Source organism: Penicillium verhagenii (assembly GCF_028828195.1).
Source record: "Penicillium verhagenii strain IBT 33310 chromosome Unknown utg000003l_segment0_segment0, whole genome shotgun sequence".
NCBI classification, from domain to species: Eukaryota; Fungi; Ascomycota; class Eurotiomycetes; order Eurotiales; family Aspergillaceae; genus Penicillium; species Penicillium verhagenii.
In genome coordinates, this window is record NW_026643167.1 from 9492 (window position 1) to 34972 (window position 25481).

A 25481-nucleotide genomic window follows, 5' to 3' on the forward strand; every position below is an offset into this window, starting at 1 on the left:
AGTTATTACTCTAACTATCTAATAATATTTATATTATTAGTCTTATAGACCCTATTCTTAGATTAAAAGATTATATTAGGTTTCTTATCTTATAGTCTTTTATAGGCTCCTACTCTTAATCTAGTATCTTAATTTAGTAATAGTTAATTACTTTATTATTAATTTACTATCTTATATTTATAATTAATAAAATTAATCTATTAGGTATCCTAATAGATTACTAAGTTATAGTATTTAAGCTATAATATTCTTAGTACTATATTATATCCTCCTAGATTAATAATATTAAACTCTATTAACTCTAGATAGTTTCTAATAATTATAGATAATAACCTAGATTTATAGATTATTCCTAGTCTTAGGCTTTCTTTATTAAGCCCTATAATTAATATTACTCTTATTTTTTAGTATAACTATACCTATAATTAATATATATAGTATAGGTCTATAAAGTTTCTATATACTCCTAAATTAATTAATACTTTAGTTATTTATAAGAGAATATTTACTTTAATTTTAAGGTATACTCCTTACTTAGTTACTATAAGTTACTAAAAAGCTAGTTTCTAGTTTAGTAATTTCTTCTATTTTAGTACTAGCTTAGTATAAGCTAATACTACCTATTTCTAATTATACTCTTTATAATCCTTCTTATAGTAATAATTAGTTATTATATATTAATATTATAGATATTTTTTAAACCCTATATAAGTATATAGCTTATCTCTATATAGGTATAATCCTTCTATATTAACTAATCTTAGCTATTTCTAAAACTAGTACTTAAGCTTATTTTATTTAACTTTTATTTAGCTTAAGATCTCTTATAATTCTTAATAGAGTTATCTAACTCTCTCTTTATTATTTATTATAGTATTATTATTAATCTTAAGAGATTCTATAGATATCTATATAACCTTCTAAGCTTTAAAAATATTATTTTAGGGTATTATAACTCTATCTATTACTATAGGTCTTAGTTAATCTATTTATTAATTTATAGCTATTAGTATCTATATATCTATAGATATATATCCTATATAATCTTAGATCTTAGGTTATAGTTCTTTTATAGCTATATTTCTATATATATTATTAATCTACTTAATTTTTATAAATTTATTACTATTATATCTTTTTACTATTTCCTATATCATATAGAGTTATTAAGCCTTTCCTTTATTTTTAAGGCTAGTAATATTATAGGCTTCTTAATCTTAGATAGCTCTAATCTATTATAAGTAATTACTCTTATTTTAGTAATCCTATAATATATATCTTAGTTTCCTATATAAGAAATATAGATATTATTCCTTTTAATACTTCTTAAAACTAGATGATGGCAAATGGACGGCCAGAAATGGCCGTTTCCGAGGCCGCTTTCGGCCGCCCATCTGCCAACCGTTCTGCCACTCATGATGGGATTTATACCCACGCACTTTCTTCTAGAACCTCAGCGGCGTCTTGGCGTGCACCTGTGATCCACTCTATACTTCCCCTTCCCCTCGCTGCCCCTTTGTTGCAGAGTTCCGAGCCCTCGAAGGCACCGAAAATCGGGTTTTCGACAATTGTGGCATTTAAAATGGCAGCGATTTTCCTCCCCTGTCTTCTTCTTTTTTCTTCTCAGTCAATCTCAGGGTCGCAGCGCCGAGATTCAATTGATCTCTTACTTTGACAACCTTCTTTTTTGCCAACACCTGGACTGCGTGTTCGCATCTTCTATCGCTTTTACTACTTTTACTACCGCGACCCTCAGTTTCTCTGATCATGGCCCGCCGATCTCGTAAAGTGAACTGCGAGTCATTTAGCGACAGCGACTATTCCGATAGAGAAGGCACAGAAGACACTGGATCCGATACAGATTTGACGGAGCCTGAGGATGAAGCAGATCAAGCACGCAATGCTGGCGATGCGAGCTTATTCTTTGCAGACAATGAGCAGACAGCGGAATACTACATCCAGCAACTTCAAAACTTTGATGAGACGACATACATGCAGGAAGACTATGGCAAGGGCACTACCGCTCTCCTCGATCGCATCGAGGAAAAATGGTCACAGTAAGTTTCACCTTTCATTTTTCCCTAATTAGCGGAGCATCATGGACTTATGAAAGTATCACCAAGATTCTGCGCTTTCATTAAGAAAGATCCCAACGAGGAATACCACCACTTATCGATCGCGATTCTATATAGCTTTCTGGAGTGGGCTCTCAATCTACGACGAGGAAAAAATGGAAGAAGGCTTCCGGGAATCAAGTGCAAAAGCTCTCTGGATACCTTTTGGAAAGTTTTTCGACTGGTCTTTGAAAGGTCCACGTCAAAGAAGATCGGAAATCAGATGAACCGTCGGATGCGTCGAGTATGAACGCCTGTCCCTACCTTTATTCACTTAATCTTGCCCCTCTTCAAAGACTGACACACTTTCGAACTCAGGTTATTCGGCGACTGGCCAAAAAGTATAAGTTGTCTTTCAAAGGACGAGACAAGCCTCCTATGGATGTGGAGGACCTGGCAAAAGTGGTGGAGACCACCGTCAGCACAACAAAGAAAAAGTTCGGACATGGCCGCCACCGCATTGAGCTCGGACTTTTCTTGCAGCTCGCAGGTCTCACGACAAACCGTCCCCAAGCCATCCTTGATCTGCGATATCGTCACATCCAAGTCAGTCTTCTCCGTGACCCGCAGGGCGGTCCACATCGGATTGTGATCGAGTTCACCTTTGAGTTCACCAAGGAATGGCTGGGTGCCAAAGAAGCGTTAGTCTGCTCCGCTCCGCGTCGTAATCCCCCTCTGACATCTTCTTCAGTAACACTTACATTCTGCCCGAAATCATCTTCGATCCTTCGTTGGTGCTCAGTCCGCATGTCTTCCTGTTGGGTCTGCTCTTTGCAGATCGTGCATTTGACCGTGTTGAGGGTGAGGAAATTCTGGTTTCTGCAAGCCAGCTTCCTCGGCTTCGAATTCGCGACGAGTGTAATGAACTAAGACTACAGCTTGATTCAGCGATGGATGACGTGCCGGTATTTCGGATGTCAGAGCGGACTTTTCACGGAATCGGCATATCACCCAACAGGCCTCTCCCCTACTCAACTTTGGAGCCGTGGGTCAAGAAAATCGGCGTGATCACAGGTATTAGGCAAGTCACACGCCCCTACAGCTTACGCTATGGGGCAGGCACCGCTTTGGACAATAGTGGTATGTTGGACTGTTCAACCCTGTAGGATCCATAGACTAATCCAGCTCCAGGTTCCGTCAGCGATTCCCTTCGCAACCTTGTGATGCATCATGCTGACACACGGACATTTCTCAAATTCTACCTCAGTAGAAAGATCTCCAAGAACCTGCCCGCCATAATTCGTGGCCTTGATCCAGAAGAAGATATTATGCGCGCTGCTTGTCGAATGAGCCGAACGATCGATCCGCGCCGCCCGCAGGAGCTCACGACCGAGCAATCTCGCTCCGTGAATCAACAGCGGGAAATTCTCGACTTAATACGCCGACGCGATGAAATCAGTCGATCTCTAGAGCGTCCCCTGTCAAAACACAAAGGCACACCCGCGTATGATATGCATAGAAAACTGAACCAGGAGTTGGCAGGAGCAAGGCAGCGTGCGCAGAACACACTTCTTTCACAGATTCAAAACAAATATGACCGAGAACAGCCCATGTTAGAGATCAAGCGACAATTGTCTGGCGTTGAGCCAGCTGAGTCTTCCAGCGAACAGCTGAAGTGCTCCACGGATATCCCTGTACCGCAGCAACGACTGATCAAGAGTCTTTTGACTCTACCACGCCCAACGATAGAGGAGGAGATAACTCGGAGAACCGAAGCTATCGATTCAGTAGCTGCTTATTGTGAATTCCAAGAGGGCGACAGCTGCCGTTTACCGCAGAATAAAAGATTAGAAGGATCTGGGGAAAACGTCAAGATCCTTGATAGTTGTCAACGAGGAAGTGAAGTGATGGACAGCGCCTGTACACCAGAAACTCCGCTCGAACTTGCTCTCCGATCTGCTACGAAGGATCATCGACCATTATTTTGCTTCATTTGCTTGGGTCAGCGAGACCTGGACCTTGCAAAGCGCGTTCGAAGGTTTTCCTCCCATGGGGATGTCACCAAACACATCAAAATAAAGCATCTCAAAAAGATTTTGTCAAGCGAGACGATTGCGTGCAATATTTGCGATGAAAAGTTTACGGAAGTCATGCATTTTCAACGACACGCCAATGATTCACATTCGACTGTGACGGGATCTCTGTGGTGTGCAGCTTCCATCTGATGAATGGGTTCGCTGGAGAGTAAACCACTTCGTCATGCAGCCATGGCACGTAAAGGAACATGAACGACTACATACGCAGATATTTTTTGCTTGGAGATTCGTTATGGCGTTACCATTGTTAGATTATGAGCTCAATTCTACCACAGATTTTCAATATAGCTTCCATTTTTTGTGTTAACTCTGAGTATAGGACATCTTGTTGGTGTAAGGTACGGTGACCGGTCCGTAAAGATTATTCTCATATATCCCATGAAGTGATCTAGGTTCCTTTACTGGATGTAGCCTTACCAAGCAAAAATGCATGTCACGCCTGGATGTCTCCCCTACACTTCATCGAGCCACAAGTATCTCGACCCAGTTTATCAAGTAGGCAAGCCATGGTGTTGGAGTATTGGCAACGCCGCCGGTGCACCTGTCTGCGCCTTATCTCTTAGGCCTGTACTTGGTAAAGTTTTTTGCCTTCTAATTGTGTGTAAATCTAGGGACTAGATTGTAAGCCACAAATAAACGGATGCCAACGTCTTCAGGTATTTTTGAACCGGCGATAACCAACCCGCATAATGCGGGCGGTTTGTCGTTATGTATCAGCATTCTGATCTCCTGTATGACCTAGTATCAAAAGTGGCTAATCAAAGATGGCTCATCAGAAGATCTGACGAAATACCCAGGGTCCATATAGACGTGACTCGTTAAGCCCACCATACCTTCTGGTATTGAAAGCGGTCTTAATGAGCACGGTACTATTACTGCTTGTTACGAGTCGATTTTTCCGGTAAGTTGCTTCTTACCATACAAAACATACAGTGATACGGGCGGATCTCTAATACTCTAGCGATACGAGACAGTGCGGGGAACCATGTCACTTACCCCTCACCTAAACTAAAACACCTAAGAATATAAGAATACCTGTCCTAGTAGGATTTGTGCCTTGGACAAGTTAATGCGGTGGATACCATCCAAATGAGATGGTAAGCTCTAAGGAATGGAAGATGATTGAGCGCGAGAAACTAGATACATTTGTGGTAATGGCTCGTCTCGTGTCGTAGGCTGTATTCTTTCGCTGATGCTACTTGCTCCTTATCGTGGTTTTGGTTTAATGCCGGCAGAACCTTCATTTCATCATAATTCCGGCAGAACTCTGGCCATATTTTTTTTTCTGCCACAGCATCCTTTTCGGCCCGTAATGCCGGCAGAACAGTTATCACAGCTAATGTATATACATGACGAGACAGAGTTATGGTATTGGAATACAATCCTACAATATATAGAACTACCCCGTTCGCGCCCTTTTCCGCTATTTGAACAACGTTATTTTGGTTTTCATTATTTCCGAAAGTGTTCCAAATCTTATGGTTTGGAGGTTGATAGCTTAAATTTGCAGTCGTTCATCATAATAGGGTCGGGAAAGATGAAATCTTTGGCAGAGGAAAGAAGTTCGACCCTTGGGGCCTATTTCTACGGCTGGAGTACCTACCCCACACAGTTAACTATACCTGAGAAATTGAATTCCTCCAAAAGCAAGTTTCATATTATAACCTAAAATTGGGATGGTATATGTGTTCCTAGCACTGATGATATTCAAGTACGACAAGTATCATCTGTCCGCGCGCATGCAGGACAACAAGCTCTCCGTTTCATGAGATAGTCAGCCACAACGATACGCCGAAACAATTTCGCCAATTTCGCCAATCTGAGCATAAAGCTCGCACTTCTACTGGGATCCCCTCCCATCTCCAAGATAATTGCATTGTTCTTCTCGAAGAAGAGTAATGGTGAGGATGGTGAGGATGGTGAGAACAGGTGTTCACTTTCGATGGTTACTCAAAATTCGACATCATGAGAGACTGCAATATCGTATCACAACGATGGAAATAATCTGGAATCTGTACTTACAATTCTAATCCGCAAAATCCAGGTCTCTTGAAAGTTTTTAGTGCAGACTTCGGGCTGCATAAAGCTTTGGAAAGATCCATCAATTTTGTTCATCCCTTCAGCATTGACAGCCCAGCGCTTCCATTCTAGATTACTACCTTACCAGCCATCATGACCAGCCCTGAGAATGGGCTTTTGACTTGGGAATCAGAGGACACGGACATCTGTTCATTCCCTTCCGAAAAATCCTCTACGGTACCCTCGGAGACAAGTGACGACCGAGATTTCATCGCTTCAGACACAGAAAGATTGTCATATGCCTCGCATGATTCGTCGGATGCTTTATATCTTTTCAATGGTTCCTCGCGAGCTGATGGAGAATTTGGTGTTCAGGTAAGTGCATCGCGATAGACTCTTAATCACATCGCTAATCTAGTGAGCATCTCATGATAGGACGGGAAAATTCCAATCAAAACAATCACGCGACAAGCAGTCATCCAGAATGGCCAATCGGTCATTAAATATCTTGTTCTGTGGTACTCGTGGGAAGATGATGAGATGTGAGAGGCTCATGATATGTTAGAGCCAGAAGCAAATCATCGGTTACAAGGCTCACAAGTGAGCAAAACCGACATGCAAAGTTGGATCTTGCGAGCATTGATTTCTCCATCAGATGTGTTAAACTGGTTTACACTATATTTCAATTTTTGGTCTCTCAATTTGTTGGGAATCAAATATTTATAGATTGCTCTGGCGATAGCTCGGGGTGTGTCTCGATCTTACGATTTATTCCTGATCAAATCCAGCCTTGTATCGCCTCGAGTCCTGTAATTTATGGCGCATCTCTATTTCTCTGAAATCAATATGCTTCCCTGCAATCTTCCATTCATTGATAGAATACGTGCCTGACTGATATTCAAGTACGAAAAGCCTCATCTTTCTAAGGACTCCGCATTTTGCTAAGACGTCATCGATACTGGGCTTTTTACTTTGTAATCTTCTCATTGTTCTCTGTATCCGCCGCTATATCATTCGGACTTCTCACTATTCAAGCATACTCAGGTCCATTCAAACTGCCACATGCTCATACCAGAAAAAAAGCTCTCACCGACCTTAGAGAAAGATATGATTGATGAGAAGAAAAATCAAGCAGAGTCTCCAAGGTCGTGAGGTTTCGAAGAACGCTTTATCAGCTGATCCCTCCACTGTTACACTAGGTGCGATATGTGTGGCTGTAGGGACAGCCAGTACTCTGGCATAGGATGCAGTGGTGACAGCAGGTACGCTCAGAGTTGGCCGGTCAAATGTGGGAATGATCAATGATAAAGGCAGAGCGGCAGTATTCCAATGCAGCTCTGCATTGGCGTCAGGATTTTTAGGTGCAGCAATGTTGTTCTCGGTACATGCGATGGAAGCCCCATTGATCATGTCGTTGCTGCATGGAAACATTCTGATGATAGATAATTTAGAAATCAACTTAATCAGAACATTGGGGCATTTTGTAGGACACTAACTTAGACTCGACCGTAGACCAGATGGTCATGGTATGGCTCTAGAATTTATCAGACGTGTCCGAATCGGTAGAGAAGCTCAGAAACGCATATGAGCCAACAGGCGAAATTGAATGCTGTGTCCCAGACGTATATTCTATGAGTGGCCGGACTCAATCAATCGAGAATGGGTGGTTGGGTCTTGTCAAGTTTTAGAACAGGACTCGCTTTTTATATCTCCAGTCATTTAGTTGGCTTCTGGACTGAAAAGGTCTCAAGCAATTCATCAGTTGAAGATTTCTCTGACCTCTGTAAAGTGCTGGAATATTCGAATGAATACAGGAGACTGCGCAATGTCCTAATTACAGTTTTTGGTTCCCTAGGATCAACAGTCTTTCAGCACCAGTTCCTAATTCTTGCAGAAGCTACAATTTTTAGACCTTACCTGTGGCCTTGAATTGAGGTCGAAGAACATTCAGTCGTTTTTCAGATTTGGTGAGTAGTCCCCGTTGGGCTAGCCAGCTCTGGCGTGAGATATTTTCTTTTCACCGTTTGCTTTTTAAAGGCCTGCAAAGGGCTGACTTGTGTCATTCACAACTTTGTCAGCACTATATCCATGCTATTTCTGAGGCGAGGCTTACAACAAGATAGGAAACCAGCTAATACCTTTGATTGCTCGGGCAACCCTTCGAACGATCAGACCTGGCATTAAGGAGCAGTACGAAACAAGGTGTTTACAGCGAAAAGCATAGCAAGAACATCATATTGCATCTTATACTGAATTCTCTGCATCCACACAGTCTGCCGTATCTTCCTGCATAATAGTTTGTTGCTCCGATCTTCAAATGACAATACGCGTTCAGAGAACATCCCTACTCATTCCTTTCAATCTTCTTCATCGGCCATGCTCAGGTCGATACCAGCCCCTCGACTTACTTTTTCGGTCTCGAAGAAGGCAAAACAAAAGTGAAGACCGCCTCATCTCGTTTGATCTTCTCCAGAAGGTGAAACTTATAGAAATACAACAGTGCCAGGGAAACAGTAAGAGTAGTTCCAGTAGCGACAGTGGTAGCAATGGCCATTACAGACCAATCTCCCCCTTGAGATGCGCACACGTTGATAATTGTAGTCAATAGCCCAGCAGCGGCGTTCAGAGAAATTGGCCTATTGATAAATCAATTTCAAACACCCTGGTTGTCGTGCGAGTGATGCAGTAACTTACGTGAAAAGCCTATTGACCAACCATATGTAATTGCTTCTGAGCTTCGCAAAATGCAAAAGCCATGCGAAAGCTGCAAGACCTCCGACAAGAAGACAACAGGCAATGGAGAGCAATGGAGGATTCTGGATCGTGTGCAACACTGTTCGACCGGCTTTGTTGGCTTGCAAAGCACGTTCAACCTGATCGGAGCTTTGAAGAGAGGTAAATGTGCCCGGGACGACCAGATAGCCAGCAAGCAGAGCCCAGTTGGCCGCACTGACAGTGATGTTGAAGACAAAATCCATTTCCTCCTCTTCTCTAAGCATTCTTGCGTAGGGGGTCTCATTGATGCAGCGAGTGGGAAAGGGGGTGCTTGTGCTGGGGGAGGTACATTCCTCATTTGGGAAGCTGTGTACATGCGCAGGCTTTGCCCATGGGACACGCACCCTTGATTTCGCAGGAATATGCATGACAGGCTTTTTTTCCAAGACGTCTATGACGCCAATGAATTCCCAAATTTCGAAGCGCGGAGAACAACGCAAGCCAGCGAGGCTTTCCAGCATTTATAATAAGTCTAAATTTTCCTACGATGCGATAAGCCCGCATTATTTTAATGGAAGGGATATTTAAATCGCGCAAATCATTTTTGTGATCTCATGGTAACATATCGATGCAAGATAAATTCACACAGAGGGTCGGATATTTTGAATCATCGTCCATAGTGATCATACGTGCGTTTCAATAGCTACCTGGAGTCATCTTTTAGTATCGGTTAAATTTGTCACTCAATCAGGCGGTCCAGTCTCACAAACAGAATAACTGAGGAGGTTCTCTTACGATTATTTGTCGCTTGAGTCAACATAAATTCAACAAAGCAAGATTCCACTGCGAAGACACATTCATGCCTGCTCAAAAAGCCTCATGGCAGCTCCATGATCATATTTCACTATACGAAAGCTATAATGCGGTATCCTGCAATGGGGCGAACAACTGTGTAAGTCATTTTCCCTTGCTCAGCCTTTTCGAAAGCCCCACCTGCCGCCTTCTCATAGCAACAATTGGTCCTACGAAGAAATAACTGGTATGTTCCAAGCACGGTCCAATAAATGTAGTAGATTCGAAATATAGATATTTATCGTGTCTCTCAGACTTTTTTCTATCCAAGAATTGTAAAGGGTACTTCCTGGGCGGTCGACACTTGTGGTAGAGCATTCCAGATGATGGGATCCTCGGTACATCTACGGATTGACTTTGGCTCGCTCAGCTTCGCCAGCCCACCCAAATTGATGGTAACCAGTGATAGGGCCGAGCGACGAGGGATGCTGTGGTCGAGCGTGCAGCAGACCATGAACTTCACCGCAACTGCCAAGACTTCGCATGCTGACAAGTTTAAAAGAAACAGACGGCACTTTCTCCCCTTTCTTTTCAGACAACCCTCTCTTTGACAGCCATCATATTCGACTCCACCAAAATTCCTGTGTTAATAATGGCGCAGTACGACAAGAAGAATTCTGACGATCGCTTCAATAAAATTATAAGCGACCACAAAAAGTGGCGCGATGGTTTGGAGAGCGAAACCTGCTCCCCAGAGCCAGTAAGCTCCTCGGCGCCTTTGAAAATTCCTCGCCAGAAGCTGGGACTCACCCGAGCAGAGCGTGATCATGCATGGTCTCCAGCTACAAAGCCGGAGGGCAGACACACTCGGAAAGTTCGATTCACTTCTATCGAAAGACCAAAGTCAACGGGATCGTCTCATTCCAGGCAGAACGAACAAACTCGATCCGTAAGCCCCCAGTGAGTACTTTTTTGCTATTTGCGTTGCAAATCCACATTATCCACGAGTCTAGTATCTCTAACATATATAGTCGGGCAATTGAACGGGTACAGAAGCAAGACTGTCGGTCGACCAGACGAAAAAGGTCAGTTCGCGAAGCCCTCATCATTATCCTGAGGTCTTTAGGCCACCATGGTCAATGACTGTGACTAACGCAAAGTACAGATCGATGTCGAGGAAGCGAAAGGAAAGTCGCGGGCACACTGGCAATAAATAGTTACACCATCGCCAGCCCAACCAAAGCCTGACTGATTGCAAGAGCACTACAAGGGAAAGGGGGCATCTTCGGCAAGAATGGCCTCATTGCAGCTCTTCTGGGGAAGAGGCAAACTGGGTACAATATGGAACTACAACTTTTGTATTGTCTCTCTAGCAGAACTTTCAAAACTGGCGCTCGCATGTCTTCAATCACCACCAATCTAGTTCTGATCTGTTTGAAAAATTTTCGCCTCACCGTGCTCCAGTGTAGGGTTCAACGATTATCCTACCACCGCCCGTCTGTTTACCGTCCATCCTTTCCGCGCCAATGCGCTTGACGCGCTACCGTCGTATCCTGACTTTGAATATAAGCTTGGTATATTTGTACTCACGTTAATTGATCGTGGTCATCTTTGGTCATCTTCATCATTATTAAGTAACATATTTGATTTTGCAGTCAGGTTCCTGGCAATCGCCCGAGAACACATCCTGGATGTGCTCAGGTTTTATTTAAGACACAATAAATTTGTTCTGGTCCCTATAAAGTAGCCCAGTAATGTGGACGGCTTATTGAAGTGGTATTGGTACGCACCAGGGTCGACGAAACAGTAAGAAACTGGGGTTGAGGCTATTGTAGCGGACAAGGAGTGTACTGCACTTACTTGGATGCAAGCAGAGGGCAGCCAAGGATAATAAACACCCCACCGGCACCGGTGCCATTTTTGTGTTTACCGTATGGCGCACATTTGCCTAGTCCCATCGACGGGCATATCAACTCATCTTCTAGAACCAAGATACAGTATGCCATGGTCTTAGCTACCCATAAATATCATTGTTGTTCTTGCTAAATAGTATTGGTGAGATGTCACGTATGCTATACCATAACGAATACTTGAAGGCAACGTCCAGGGCGGGCAGTTACCAATGCGACATATCTACGCGAGAATGGTTTCTAATTGACATATCAGAATAAGTATACGTCTACGTCACCAAGTTGGCCATAAGTACTAATATACATACCCGGAGACGAAGTTTAAGAGCCAACTCGTAAGTCCAGTCAGGGCTCTTCGTCTGCCCCAGCCTAGAACGGATCATTTACCATGGCTCGTGGTCCAGGAGGGTGTTGCATCCGCGGTGGGTCTTGCGCCACATGGAAAGTGATCGACACGTTCCAGAACCACCTACTGGCATCTGATTGGCCAGGCACGGCGGGTACTTTGAGTCAGAATGACATTCACGGCTTCTCCGCATCAGGCAAGGTCCCTTGATTCCTCAGCAGGTGTCGAACCAATCAAGATTGCTCGAGACAGGGCAGGACCGCTAAGTTTGATTAGAAGGAGCAGGCCCGCAGTCAGAATTGACTTGATTGGCCGAGCCAGCCCAATCAGCCAAAGTCTTGCAAGGGTACTCGCAGATCCTCGGTTTTGCCCTGCCACGAGCGTCGATTGCAAAGGCAAAGGAACAATCTAGAAGATATTATTGCTGTGGTCAATTGGCCATTGCCCTCCTGATCAGGAACTTTAGCGATGTCTAAGACAAGGCAATCGACCTGACTAAGATCAGTATCTACGATGAGAATTGGAAACGGGACGATCGGATCGGCCGGCACCTTAAACCTTAATAGGCACGTGGGTTGCGTCGGTCGGAACCAGCTGGTCAAGGAACGGGTCCGTTCTACACCGGAGACCGATTCGGTATCTTATTTCCTGGGCCATGATGTCGTCGATTCGTAGAAGGCTGCATATTGTCAGTGACAGAGCACAGTGCGGAGATACGTGAGAGGAATTCAGTGGAGATGTGAAATCCCTTACAATAGTCTGATCACGATGGGAATTATCACTGAGGCGCTCATCCGGTCCTTCTCCCTCCGCCGTAGCCATTTTTACTTTTGCCATCATCTCCACAATTACTGGTCAGTAGTAGTCCCTCCAGGTCGCCACGACTTTTATTCCACGAGCTTGTTTGACTAAATTCCTGCATAATTCTAGATGGTGTCGGCAGTGTCGGAGACTCGAGGACACGCGTTCATTCGATCGCCTAGTCTGATAAATTACCATGCAGGCCAAACCTCGCTCTCAGTCAAGACTTGACATTCACTCTGCGGTGGATTGCGAAACGACCATATTGCAGTTCTCAATGTATCACTTTTTCGGAGTGGCACTGCTTCTCTTCACATCTTGGCCCGAGGTCAGTCGTGCGCATCTTCCTTGACACTGCCCATTGGGCTGCCTCATGTGGGGGTATGCAGCGGTCTGTCTCATGAGAAGTCTCGTCCTCTGTGGTGTCTTCTGTCGGACTAGAGAGACTTTGGGGATCGCCAAATGAGATAATAGGAACAGCGCATGTTGCATCCAGGCTTAGTTGTCGTTTGGCGGAGAAAGCAATCGGATGGTTTCAGTTTGCGTGGTCACTGAGGTGGACTGTAGATAATCGGCCTTGATGCAGAGTTGGCGCAGAAGGTGGGAGGGAGCAGCAGGTCTGCAGTCGGCGTGTGCAAAATCTCTCCTCTGCCCGCCTCATTCTCGCTCAAGATAGAATTTTTCTACACGGTTGATAAACAATTATCGACATCATAACAGGGCCAATCTGAAAAAAAGTTGCTTTGCTCAAGACGAGGCACTGTATTTACACCGTTGAGTTTAGTGCACCTTCCTCAACCTGCACATCGCATGCTCTGGTTTAACCACTGTAGGCGCGGTGATTGGATGTTTATGGCCAATGCGTTGAGCCCTCTTTCAACACTTCGCAGTAGCTCGTCTGGCTCAACTTGATGCATTGCGCGATTTAATTACTGTAGCGTTTAAATCCATGGATTCAATATTTGTTCACCAGTTGTGGTACAGTTGCCAATGTAACCTACCGCAGAAATGAAGAGTCTAGATGGTCGTCTTTCATGGAACCAAGAGGCAGTCCCTCTTGGCAAAATGAGGCCGGCCGCGGGTCGTTCAGACGTGCGTCTTTTGGCCAGATATTCCTGAAAGACTTTTCCAACGCCTGTTTAAACACTTCAACACCCCTCAAAAACCAGTGGCCGTCCCTATTAATCTTCGCAGACGGTCTCTACGAAGAAACGTAGCCGAAGTGAGATAAAACGCGCCAGATTTCCAGCCCAAAAAAAAAAAATCAGGACTTGCCTTCTTCACACTCCCATGTGTCATGGGCCCTCCTCACACTCCCACGTGTCATGTTGTCACTCTCTTGTCTGCCGACTTCGGTTGCAGGCTTCAAAGTCTCCATAGCCACTTGGATATGCTACGACTTGGTCAGCATACTGTTGCTTCTTTGAGCCCAGTGGTGCCAGACTTGCGCTTGCCCGCAGCATGGGCTCTGCGTTATCAAGTATGCTCCGCAGGGGACAGCTGCGATATCAAGGGACTCCGCAGGGGACAGCTGCGATACCAAGGGACTCCGCAGGGGACAGCTGCGACATCAAGGGACTCCGCAGGGGACAGCTGCGATATCAAGGGACTCCGCAGGGGACAGCTGCGATACCAAGGGACTCCGCAGGGGACAGCTGCGATATCAAGGGACTCCGCAGGGGACAGCTGCGATACCAAGGGACTCCGCAGGGGGGCGCTGCGATACCAAGGGACTCTAGCGAAGTGCAGGCACCTCTACGCGGTGCTAGGGACCAGTATTCAATTCTCGCTTTGACAATTGAAGAAGCCAAGACCTGCACCCATATCGATAGATGCGTTGTGTAGGCCCGAGCCACGGGCGAAGAGACTGATAGCAAGGCCGTGAGAGCGCATTTTGGGCCCTGATTTCGCTCCAAAATATTATAGAGTACGAATAAACCCTGGATCTTGCTGTTTCAGCTTTCGCCGTGCATAGTAGTATCGTGTCCAGAACCTGATCTCACAGGATGTATACACACACGTACAGGCTGGTCGGCTCGGTCAAAGACCATCAGACTTGGGCAAGAAAGCATGACTCGTCGGTCTCATAGGTCAGGATGACTGTTCAAACGAGGTTGATGGTGGTAGCGTAAATGCGGTGATCAATCCAGCAGCCTGCTTTGTGAACAATTGACCAGCTTTGGTAGACAGATCATCCTCAGTTGACTGAGCGTCCGTATACAGTTGAATGGCCATTCGTATACAGTTGAACGGCCATTCGTAAACAGTTGAACGGCCATTCGTAAACAGTTGAATGATCGTGCGTAAACAGTTGACTAGCTTTCTTAAACAGTTGAGTCTGCTCGTAAAACAGTGATCAGCTTGGAAATCGGTGACCAGCTTGGAACGGTGACCAGCTTGGAACGGTGACCAACTTGGAACGGTGACCAACTTGGAACGGTGACCAACTTGGAACGGTGACCAACTTGGAACGGTGACCAGCTTGGAACGGTGACCAGCTTGGAACGGTGACCAACTTGGAACGGTGACCAGCTAGGAACGGTGACCAGCTTGGAACGGTGACCAGCTTGGAACGGTGACCAGCTTGGAACGGTGACCAACTTGGAACGGTGACCAGCTAGGAAGAACAGTGGCCAGTCTGGAAAACAGTGACCACCACAGAAAACAATTTGTTGATGGTGACAGTGTCGACGCATCGATGAGCAGACTGTCAATGCCGAGTCTGACGCGTTGACAAACGGAATGAGTCGCTCAGGCGGTGTGTCATCCCTCGCGCACAATTCGTCCGACTTGGGAAAAGACCCCACCCACATCACTGAATTTTTCTCATACAGTAGCTCATAGACCAACAGCTATTGTCAAGTCCTTTTTGACAAAAAGTGGATTCGTGGCATACGGCTGGCAATTAGGTACTAAAAAGAAAGCTACATCATGCCATAAATTTCGAAGAATCTACCCCAAGAACCCAGTTGGCTCAAACGTCCCGATATATATGCAGTATAGTGTGCATATTATAGCCGCTCCTTTCTTCATGAGACAACAACATTTTCTTTTTTGAACTACAAATGCTTTGACATCCAAGTCGCACGTGTGACTGGAATTCCTCTAGTTGTCTCACAAAATCATAACTCATGAAGTCTACACCGGTCTCTTCTCAGTACGACTGTGATACATCATCAAACAAATGGGATTAAGTCATTTCGAAGTCAACCGTGTATAATACTGTACAAACATGAAGCTAATGCTCAGCAATCGCACCGGCTACAAAGGTCGATTCCATATGAATTGAATACTGCGGTGAGCCCGAGATTCGAGTGAATGACACTATGCACGTACAGTGTGTATGTACACTTTGTAAGGGCTGTCCTGCCCCACACCCTGACGAGGCTGCCGTAGTACGACCATCGAACAGCATGATATACTACATTTGTGTTACCGGTGGCGGTCATTAGTCTACGAAAAGGATATATCAACGAGGTATAATCAGGGCAACTACGTAAGCGATGAGAAAAGCAACGTGCGGGATGAAAGCATAATGAGCCGGTCGAGAGTTTGCCCAGCATGACGAGCACTTTAGTCCCGTTCTGCCTTCACGTTCCATCATTTGAATGAGTGCACCTGGGGAACTAAGATAGAGCCCAGTCATTCTTCGTCATTCAGCAGCTCGCGAGGAACATAAGATGCGCCTACCCAGACAAGTCAAGGCCTTGTGGTGATCATGCGTTGGGAGACATCAGCCACGCAGCCACGCACAGTTGTTTGTCTGATGAGGGGAATGACTGTGCGGTAGCTGATATGTGTGATCGATGAGGTGGCCAACAAACGATGTGTCGTGACGCATCGCAAGCGATCGACGATGGTATTTTCTACGTCAAACTCAGCAGGAGCTTGCTGTGCTTGGACAGAGAGCAAATAAGCGCGCTGAGAAGGGCCTAGATTGAGCAAAGATGAATACACACAGCCCGCAGGGATGTACGCAACGGCGCAGATGTCTCAGAGACTCGACAGGACGATGCAACGTAGAGATACCGAGCTCGCATCTCACACCACACCACTGTGGCGCAACTCCCACTGTTGTACCTGAATGACAAGCAACTGAGCTAGATATCCAGCACCAATACGCAAGACCTCTTCTTTGTTCTGCCATGGCAGTCCGACGGGTAGCCTTACACAATGATGGCTTCCTCTTCGTAGATCCCCACACCCATCAGAGTGAATTCCTGGGTGAAACTGACACCACCGAGTACAGATTTCTCTGAATTTCTCGATTCGCCAATAAAATGGGCATGGATTTTGGGAAGCTCAAATCGACTTCTCGTCAGCAGCATCGGGGCCGGGGCCAAATATCACGTGATCGAAAGGCAGGGGGTGTTTGGAAACCATGGTGCCATTCGGACCAGCAACCGACGGGCATCACGAGAGATCCATTTCATTTGTTCGGCTCGAGCAGGACCGTAATGTTATCGATACTGCGAGAGACGGCGCAGATTTATAAAACCTTGCATGAGATCTCCCAGACCTCGGAACGACTGATATGGCCAAGCAGTGATGCCTGCAATGAAAAGGTCTCATGGAACCTTGTCGGCGGAAGTCGATCCACCGGTTGTAGCACTCGGTAAATAAATTTGCAACGATGGTCAGGCCAGAATTGCCGGTCTTGCAGACTGCACTGTTTGGCTACCTGATGTGGCTTCGTGTGACCCACAATTGCACACATCGCTCCGCTGATAGAACATCAAGTATCAGCGGGCGCGACTTCATACGTGCTGCTTGGCAAAGGAGTCTCTAGCCCCCATAGATGTGGGTGGATCGATTGACATTCTCATCGAATAAGGTGATTCTCTTTGTTGCACCTATACTCAAGTTTCGAGTATCGTCTTCTCTGGACTGCGAACATGCATTCAAGCATGAGAACGGCATTCGCTAGAGTAGCTGTCCATGTCATCGCATTGGACGAGTAGATGACAGGCAGGGATCCACATTGACTTAAATCTGGCAGACGGTCTGTGGAGGTCGGTAGAGGGTAACCGCGCAGCAGATGGACAGGTTGGCAAGAACAATAACATTCGCCGGCTGAGCTACTTGTCGAGCAAGGATACAGAACGGTGTCGGTGCTCGCACGTCATGGATGGAAATACAGCGTCGTGTCTCCAAAGCGAGACGTCGGCATTGGCTTTTCAGTCCATCAGTGTCTGACGAGAGGAAGATGCTTTCGATCCCACGCGACGGCCAAGGCGGTGAGGTCGTCTCAGACGGGGGCCGCATTGTTTACGCGACATCCCGCGGAACTGGTCCGCACATGACACTGGCCTTTGCAGTTAGTCAGTCGATATCAGATTGAGATGATCTCCTCACCGCTCTTATACTCAACTTTGCTTAATTCTCGGCTCGTTCTGGTGGCTTTCAGCTGACAATACAGCCCATGTACTGGTAGCTCTGCCGGTCTCGAGTTCCAGTCAATCAATGCTCGCTCTAGTCGACTCTTGAAGATTGCCTCTGACCTCTCTCTCTCGTGGTTGGTACCACAGCTGTAGCCGACTGAAATGACCATGGAGTATACCTCGGAGTATACCTCGAGCAGATGTGTCTGATTGACTCTCAGCTCCTGGCCGACTTCTACAAACCACTCCCACCAGCCCAATCCCACATATCAATGCCCACATATCAACGCCCACATATCAATGCCAACGAGCCAACTCCCACAAGCCAAGTCCCACGAGCCAAGTCCCACGAGCCAAGTCCCACAAGCCAACGCCCACAAGCCCACTTCCGCAAGCCGACTTGCGCGTATCAATGCCCACAAGACCGACACCCACAAGACCGACACCCACAAAGCCGACTCCCACAAGGCCGACTTCCACAAGGCCGACTCCCACAAGGCCGACTCCCACAAGGCCGACTCCCACAAGGCCGACTCCCACAAGGCCGACTCCCACAAGGCCGACCGAGTCCAGCCATTGCACTGACCTAAGCCAGACAACCGTGGCGGTCAATCCCTCGTGAGCATGTTGCTCAGCATGCTCTTTCGTCTGAGAAACCGGCAACGCGTACTGGAAACCGGCAACGCGTTGCATATCGGAACAAGGCTGTCCAACGCCTGCGGCGGTGATGGCGTGCTTTGGGTTTCGCACGGAGGCACATTCTGCTGGGCACAATTTAGCAAATACACCGGAAAAGGAAATCTTGACTCATGATTTCCGATGATTGATCAGCGTCTTGTCGGGCGATCGAAAATTGGATGACGGTGTAGTATACAAATGTGATAAATTCATTTTGGCACTGCCTAGTCACCAGGTGACTTTTTGGAGAGTCTGGCAAAAGAGCCAATGGTCAACCTCAGGACTTAAAGGCAGACGGTGTTTGTGATGATCCTCGCCTCTGTCCCTGCCTCAGTCTATACGATGAGGGCTGCTCGTATTGGTAGCGGGAATACCAAGGGCTCCTGGAGTGCATGGGAGCTCATTTGGTCGCCCTTTATCATCCGGTCGCCCATGTGTCATGTGAGGGTGGTCTTATACTTGGCATCTCGGCTGAAAGTACCAAATTGTCGGGATTGGCGAGGGACACTCGGTGTCGGATCTTGACGTTGAGGTGCCAGGTGAATTGCCATTCCTCCGCAGTCAATCTTATGCTTTCAAGCGCGCGTGCCAATGTCGAGACGACATACCGGACACGTCTCTCTCTCTGCATTGTTGTATGATTTACATTTTTCAGAACACTTCACGTTCATCAGTAATGGGTGTAACGAAAGCAGTCACTTTGCACTTACACAGTACCATCCCTTTCCTAATTGGAGTATGTCACTTATACAGACATCCATACCTAAGTAACGCTTAGTATAGGGAAAGACCGGTCAAAGTGGGATTAATTAGAGAGTAGGTAGGTAGAGAGTGCGTTGAGAGAGGTGACAGTTTAATGGATGAGACGAACAGCCTTGTCAGGTTACAAGGTGATGTGTCGGTCCAGTAAAGGTGATTCATTCAACACCCACTGCTTCCTGATTCCCAAGGCATCAACTGCTGAATCAGCTGGCTGGAAACAGCCCTTTTGTCTTGCTATCAGAATTATACAGATATACGCATCTAAAGTACTGTGCAATGGGCCTCATTGGCTAATTCTAGTACTGTTACATAACGCATCTTTAGGAACCGATATAATATATAAATGACTTCATGTATACGATAAACAAAACTGAAAGCTCAGCGTTGGTCGGAAACCGGATTTATATTTAACCAGGACCGACGATGAGCTGACGGCCTCTTTATAACTGCTAACTCAGCATGGTCCTCGGTCTTATTTCAGGGAACGAAGAACCTATGTGACCTATACATGAGTTCTGCCGTACTGCCTTGATTATCTGACGAAAGATTTTTACCGCTGTTCTAGTCTCATGTCTCATTGGTCAAGAAAAGTGCTAGGCAGTAAAAGTAATTAAAAACGACGAAACTGAAGCTAAGCTTGGAAGCGGGAACCCTCGAAAGCTTTTGAATGTTCGGTCTTCTTCCTTCAACCCTCCAGCCTTGAGGATTCTCACTAGCATACCACTGCTGATGGACGTAATCCTAGACATTTGACGGATAACCGATTACAAACGCTCATTTGCCACACCACTACTATAGTAGCCAAATAGCTGCACGAAGAGCGAAAATCACGATGATGATTCCCACCTCGACGAGGAAATCCACCAATTCACCAAAAATCTGGAAAGGATGCGCGAGCGTATAGAGCTAAACGCACAGATCGCCGACGAGGGCAAATGGCTGCAAGAAGCGCAGGAACGCCTTGACAACGCTCGGCAAATTGTGGGCCCCAAAGCTTCTAGTTCGGTCAGTCGCCAGTTACCGGTGGTTCTCAGATCACCCGTTGTCTCGAAATCGCCAGCGTTTTCAGTTGCTTCCGGCCAAGACATCAACAGCGCCGTGGACGCCTTCATAGAATCTATTCTGGACCCTACGAACAGGAATACGGCATTGGGTAATAGAAAGATGTTTGAAGATAGCCAAACCTTTCTTGATAACAGCACCAATGATCACGCGCCTGCAAGATTTGAGCGGGTTCAGCGGAAGGCTGATCTTCTGATATCTCACCAGCCTTACATCCCAGAGCCCGGGACTTCGATTGTTCTCCCTGGGCAAAGCCTGACGGCTAACGGGGACGTGAAACGGGAGTTTCCGCCTCTGTTGATGGGGGACAACCACGCGGCGCCTGGACTTTCCTACCAGAACATCCGATCTACGGCGAGCCGTATGAACAGGATAAAACCCCCGAAGAAAAGAAGAGGCATTTCTCCGAAAAAGGATCCAACGTAGAGGAAACAATGGACGGAGTTTCTTTTCAGCCCCAAACCATCACCCAACCCGCCCCGCCATGGACATCTGCCCAATCTACACCTGCGCGTCGAATCCCGGCTACTCCGCCAAATCCTCCAAATCTTGAATTTGGAAACTACCGTGGAAGAAATTGGGCTGAGTGCGTACACTACATTAATTCCTTGGAGGTCCATTTCGCCCAGTACCCTTGTGATATGAGGCTGGTGCAGATTAGACCTCCGCAAAGCCCATAAATGGGCCCGGACCCTAGGCCCACGGCCCAACCCACGGTGGGCTATGGGCTCAACCTTCAAAGCCCAACCCAACCCACAGCCCACCGTGGGCTGGGCCGTGGGCCCCCATAAAAACCCATGCAGGCGCTGACAAAGCGGACTCTGTAATCGTTGTATTACGACCTTCCACCAATCGCATAAGGTTCAAATTTCAAATTTAAAGTAAAAGGAATACTATGAGTACGCAAGTTAATTTTGAGCAAAATCCGATCGGTGGGGGTCGAGTTATAACCGAAAAGGTGAATGTTGATGTTTTGATGTTGGATATATATCTGGGTTTTATGGGGAAGTACTACCTCTTTCTGGTGAACCTCTGTAATTTTGAAAATTTATTAATTAGCGCGTTTGCTCGTGTCTTTTTACGTGACATAGAGAGAATGCTAGTAATTGATTCTAAATCATTAAATTTAATAAAATATTACCTGAGGGATCAGGGTAAGAAACGGACGTAAAACAGAGGTAATTTAATTAATCCCAAAAGGGGGGTTCAACTTATCTTGGCATCCAAATACTCGGCATGTTTGTATTGTTTGGGGCCCATTTGGGCCCCCATTAACACACAGTGGGCTCGAGGTATAAGCCCATAGCCCATCGATGGGCCTAAGGACCGGGCCCAAAACCCAACCTATTTGCGGGTTGGGTTGGGCTGGGCTTTGGGCTTTATGGGCTCTGCGGAGGTCTAGTGCAGATCAGGAACCAAGCCGAACCATCGAAATTCATCCCGAGATATCTATACGAGAACCAAGTTGATTGGATATCAGCTTGTTCTTCTCGTTGTATACATATAGTCTCATGTTTCCCTCTGAATAACAACATAATGAATATTCCTTTGAAATACATGACTGAATGATGCTTTCTTGATAAAAATGGCAGCGTTGTTTGCACGGGAAATTCGTCTACAAACTGCCCTCCATAAGGGCCGCCTAGAACACAAGATTCACCACAAATTCAGAAGTAAAGCAAATGCCAGTCTTGCTCATTAGCTGAAAAACGCATTTTCATCTCATGGTCTGCACCGAAGTACCATCTCGATCACGTGCATCGTGGCTAGGTGCGTAGCCAATGTCACACGATTATCTCAGCCAAAAAGGACGTGCGGGCGTCCCCGAGCCTCTACGCGTGATTTTCAAACCACGTACGAGCACGATATCGCACTGCGTCCTTGTTGGGCCACGAAGACTACCTGTGTACATGGTCTCCGATCAATTTGACTGTGTCTTGCCTCCATGGCCCACCGTGCTCGACCCGCCCAAACAACATGCTTCCCTTCCTTGTTGCGAGCCAACACCGGCGCTCGCAAAGCATCTGACTACCTGCCGTTTATCTCAGAACATCAACCGGAATGCTGCTCATTGCAGTATACTCTATCACCGTTGCCCTCTGCGCATGTATGAATGATATACCTTTGGACCAGGCGCCCAGTCCCTGCATAGCCCATCGCCCGCGCTACAAATGAACTTTCATACAAGGCGCAGGCTTAGAGATGAGGGCGGGCTTCATTCTGTGATTATTGCGGCCATGTGGGATGTGCGCTGGCGAACACACTCAAAAATAGTCCCAGACCCCTGAAGACCTATCCCATTAACCGCAAGGTCGGTTTTAGGATCATTTTGACCGGTCCTGGGAGCTGGAGCGCTCCTAGAAAGCTCGCTCAAGATCCCACGACCAGATCTGTGCTTTCGGGGATCCCTGTAAGACATCCTTGGGACCGGTACGCTTTGGCTTCACGCGCAGGCTTCTGGCCCCCGCTTCTAACCAGTCCCCGGTCAGGATTATATATGAAGCATACAGGGCGGATGGAGATATGATATACGCGGGACCCACATGCTGCATATGGCGTAGGCCCCTGAACAGTCTTGCACCTTAACTCTCTGTTCGACCTTACAGTATCTAGAAAACGGGGTGCCACCATTTTTGCTCCAAATACGGGTTCCCCTAGACGCGAGAAAGCCCCGCTCTATTGGTTTCTCGCTCTACATCTTGTAGCTTTCGAAGTTTGCAAAACTTGGTCTGCATTGATCAGTAGCCACTTCACTCATTGCTATTTTAACTCAAGGAACAAAGAGACCGAGCATGGTGCGAAGAGGTGTTGACATCGATAAAGTATTTCCACAGGTAAGAAGAAACAGAAAGAGTACTAAGAATTGATCGACGCTCAATATGCTTGTTATCTGTGTTTCGGAGAATTAGAATACCGTATAGAACAGAACTTGTCAAGACAAATTCTTGAAGAGAAGCGAGGATTCATAAATTGGTCCCTCTATATAGGTATTGTGGGCGAGCGATTCGTATGTAAATCGGGCTGGATACGGGGCCATGCACTGGTGCCCAATTCCAAGCCCTGAAGACCAGGAATCACTCGTTGGCCAGCGTTCGATATTGACCGTTACCTTGGCAAAAATGTGGTGACGTTTGGTCAATCTGTAACAAGGGATGAAGATTGGTCATTAGCCTGGTGGAGAACGTTCAAGGACGAATAAGAAAATGCTTCGCATTCTCTCTCAAAAAGCAGAATACACCGCTCTTTATAATAAATTCAGCCGCCCCGTGTCGCACACAACATTTCCATCCTTCTAACTTTTAACCTCCTAGTAAGTTCTCACTTGCTTCACTATGTCTGATTCACGAGTTCATGTGATCAATCCTCAAACTACCATCCTTGAGAAATCACCGACTTTCTATGTGAAAAATGAATTTCAGATCTTTGACCCCGACACTGGCATAAAATGGCTCCAGCAAATTACACCGCGAAATGTGCGCAATCTCCGCCGGCTTTGGATCTCTGTTCATGCAGTTTATAATCCGGGGCCATACACCGATTTCCTCACAGATAAGCCTCCAAATGGTCCAAAATGGCGCGAGTTTCTCGACAAAATCTCCACGGAGGCCGACGGTCTCCAGGAAATAGTTCTTTACCTTGACTCGGAGCCAACTGTCAACCACTGGGGCCCAGCTGTGGATGTCGAATTCGTGCGAGCGCTTGGAAGGCTCTCGAGGATCAATGATCTACAGAAGCTGGAAATCCGGGGGTACTTCCCTAAGGAGTGGCCTGGATACCTTGAGCAAACCACTGGCCTCAAAGTTTGGGACGAAACAGCCCAGGGGGAGATGTACTTGAGGTCATTGCGAGATTTTCAAGGGGGTCTAAAAGATCAAAATATTTGATCAACAGCAATGTAGATCTCATTCAGCGTCATTATGCATACATTATCTGGACGCTTCGTCTGACACTGCGCTCTTCTGAACCTCCTGCCTCTTCCAGTTGTACTCATTACACGTGTAGCCTCCTTTGGCCCGTAATTTGAAATCACAAACTGCGCTACTTGGATCAAGTGGCGCAGCAATTAGCGATTTCGACAAAAGCGGGTCGCACTTTTACTAGTGCGCCTGAGGAATATTTAGCACACCCATCCGCCTGATGATCGCAAGGTTATCAACATTACTAGCTAAGCTCAATTCCCCTATATATTCTGCATCTTCTAAAGTATTTAACAATTCACACTCTCAAGTAATCGTCTCATGGTTGCTGGCCAATAACTTGTCACCCTAACCAGCCTCGCTGACCACCCCAAAACATACAGTAAACATGAATTTATGTCTCAGCAACAACGCACGTAAACTGTATGGAAAACCCGATGCTATTTCTTTGGGATAACCCTAGTTTCACTTAGGAGTTTTTGGTGCAACTCAAAACAAGACCGCTCACTAGCTCTTTACCATGCAATTTGGATGAGAAGCCTGGACCTGATAAAAGATATTCCCGACATGCTTCAGCTTATCAAAGCGATTGATAATTCCACTCGCTCCAGGGGTCATAATGACAAGGGTGATCATTTTGCTGGGAAGGAGATCGCGTTTGCAGCAATCAACATTGGCGGTTATATTATCCGCCGTAATCGGGTTGGCTTACTTGAATAAGCAGTCAGGACGCTGAAGGTCGCCCGACACCACATCCCGACTTGCCTCGCTTTGAGGTAGGAGGTCATGAGACGTTTCTAGGTCGCGAAGTTGTCGCTGCCTGTCAAAGGCTCGATGGCCGTGATGGCTCGGTCGGGCGCGTTGTGGACCGGAGCCGACGTAGTGATGATTGGAAATTAACTTGGTTCTTCGTATAGATACTTCGGGATTAGTTCCGATGGTTCGGCT

At 46.4% G+C, this 25481-nt stretch overlaps 11 protein-coding genes across 11 annotated transcripts; 7 read left to right on the forward strand and 4 right to left on the reverse strand.

The window, feature by feature from the left end:
* Window positions 1-1767: 1767 nt before the first annotated feature.
* N7466_001409 (DUF3435 domain-containing protein) lies at window positions 1768-4279 on the forward strand (the record flags this gene model as incomplete). Its single annotated transcript, XM_057160807.1, has 5 exons — window positions 1768-2057; window positions 2124-2358; window positions 2433-2755; window positions 2806-3194; window positions 3246-4279. 5 exons carry the CDS (start codon window positions 1768-1770, stop codon window positions 4277-4279), a joined length of 2271 nt encoding a protein of 756 aa, XP_057024092.1.
* A 2043-nt stretch (window positions 4280-6322) lies between these two features.
* N7466_001410 (uncharacterized protein) lies at window positions 6323-6715 on the forward strand (the record flags this gene model as incomplete). The annotated part of the gene is made up of 2 exons (XM_057160808.1): window positions 6323-6544; window positions 6605-6715. The coding sequence occupies 2 exons, from the start codon at window positions 6323-6325 to the stop codon at window positions 6713-6715; spliced, it is 333 nt and encodes a 110-aa protein (XP_057024093.1).
* A 1858-nt stretch (window positions 6716-8573) lies between these two features.
* Window positions 8574-9168, reverse strand: N7466_001411 (uncharacterized protein; the record flags this gene model as incomplete). The annotated part of the gene is made up of 2 exons (XM_057160809.1): window positions 8574-8805; window positions 8864-9168. The coding sequence occupies 2 exons, from the start codon at window positions 9166-9168 to the stop codon at window positions 8574-8576; spliced, it is 537 nt and encodes a 178-aa protein (XP_057024094.1).
* Window positions 9169-10328: 1160 nt separating this feature from the next.
* N7466_001412 (uncharacterized protein) lies at window positions 10329-10889 on the forward strand (the record flags this gene model as incomplete). The annotated part of the gene is made up of 2 exons (XM_057160810.1): window positions 10329-10625; window positions 10842-10889. The coding sequence occupies 2 exons, from the start codon at window positions 10329-10331 to the stop codon at window positions 10887-10889; spliced, it is 345 nt and encodes a 114-aa protein (XP_057024095.1).
* A 1595-nt stretch (window positions 10890-12484) lies between these two features.
* N7466_001413 (uncharacterized protein) lies at window positions 12485-12754 on the reverse strand (the record flags this gene model as incomplete). Its single annotated transcript, XM_057160811.1, has 1 exon — window positions 12485-12754. The coding sequence occupies one exon, from the start codon at window positions 12752-12754 to the stop codon at window positions 12485-12487; it is 270 nt and encodes an 89-aa protein (XP_057024096.1).
* Window positions 12755-14030: 1276 nt separating this feature from the next.
* N7466_001414 (uncharacterized protein) lies at window positions 14031-14528 on the forward strand (the record flags this gene model as incomplete). The annotated part of the gene is made up of 1 exon (XM_057160812.1): window positions 14031-14528. One exon carries the CDS (start codon window positions 14031-14033, stop codon window positions 14526-14528), a length of 498 nt encoding a protein of 165 aa, XP_057024097.1.
* Window positions 14529-15057: 529 nt separating this feature from the next.
* On the reverse strand, window positions 15058-15546 carry N7466_001415 (uncharacterized protein; the record flags this gene model as incomplete). The annotated part of the gene is made up of 1 exon (XM_057160813.1): window positions 15058-15546. The coding sequence occupies one exon, from the start codon at window positions 15544-15546 to the stop codon at window positions 15058-15060; it is 489 nt and encodes a 162-aa protein (XP_057024098.1).
* A 2173-nt stretch (window positions 15547-17719) lies between these two features.
* On the reverse strand, window positions 17720-17998 carry N7466_001416 (uncharacterized protein; the record flags this gene model as incomplete). The annotated part of the gene is made up of 1 exon (XM_057160814.1): window positions 17720-17998. One exon carries the CDS (start codon window positions 17996-17998, stop codon window positions 17720-17722), a length of 279 nt encoding a protein of 92 aa, XP_057024099.1.
* A 416-nt stretch (window positions 17999-18414) lies between these two features.
* On the forward strand, window positions 18415-18699 carry N7466_001417 (uncharacterized protein; the record flags this gene model as incomplete). Its single annotated transcript, XM_057160815.1, has 1 exon — window positions 18415-18699. One exon carries the CDS (start codon window positions 18415-18417, stop codon window positions 18697-18699), a length of 285 nt encoding a protein of 94 aa, XP_057024100.1.
* A 1743-nt stretch (window positions 18700-20442) lies between these two features.
* N7466_001418 (uncharacterized protein) lies at window positions 20443-21042 on the forward strand (the record flags this gene model as incomplete). Its single annotated transcript, XM_057160816.1, has 1 exon — window positions 20443-21042. The coding sequence occupies one exon, from the start codon at window positions 20443-20445 to the stop codon at window positions 21040-21042; it is 600 nt and encodes a 199-aa protein (XP_057024101.1).
* Window positions 21043-23948: 2906 nt separating this feature from the next.
* On the forward strand, window positions 23949-24500 carry N7466_001419 (uncharacterized protein; the record flags this gene model as incomplete). The annotated part of the gene is made up of 1 exon (XM_057160817.1): window positions 23949-24500. The coding sequence occupies one exon, from the start codon at window positions 23949-23951 to the stop codon at window positions 24498-24500; it is 552 nt and encodes a 183-aa protein (XP_057024102.1).
* Between the last annotated feature and the right edge of the window lie 981 nt (window positions 24501-25481).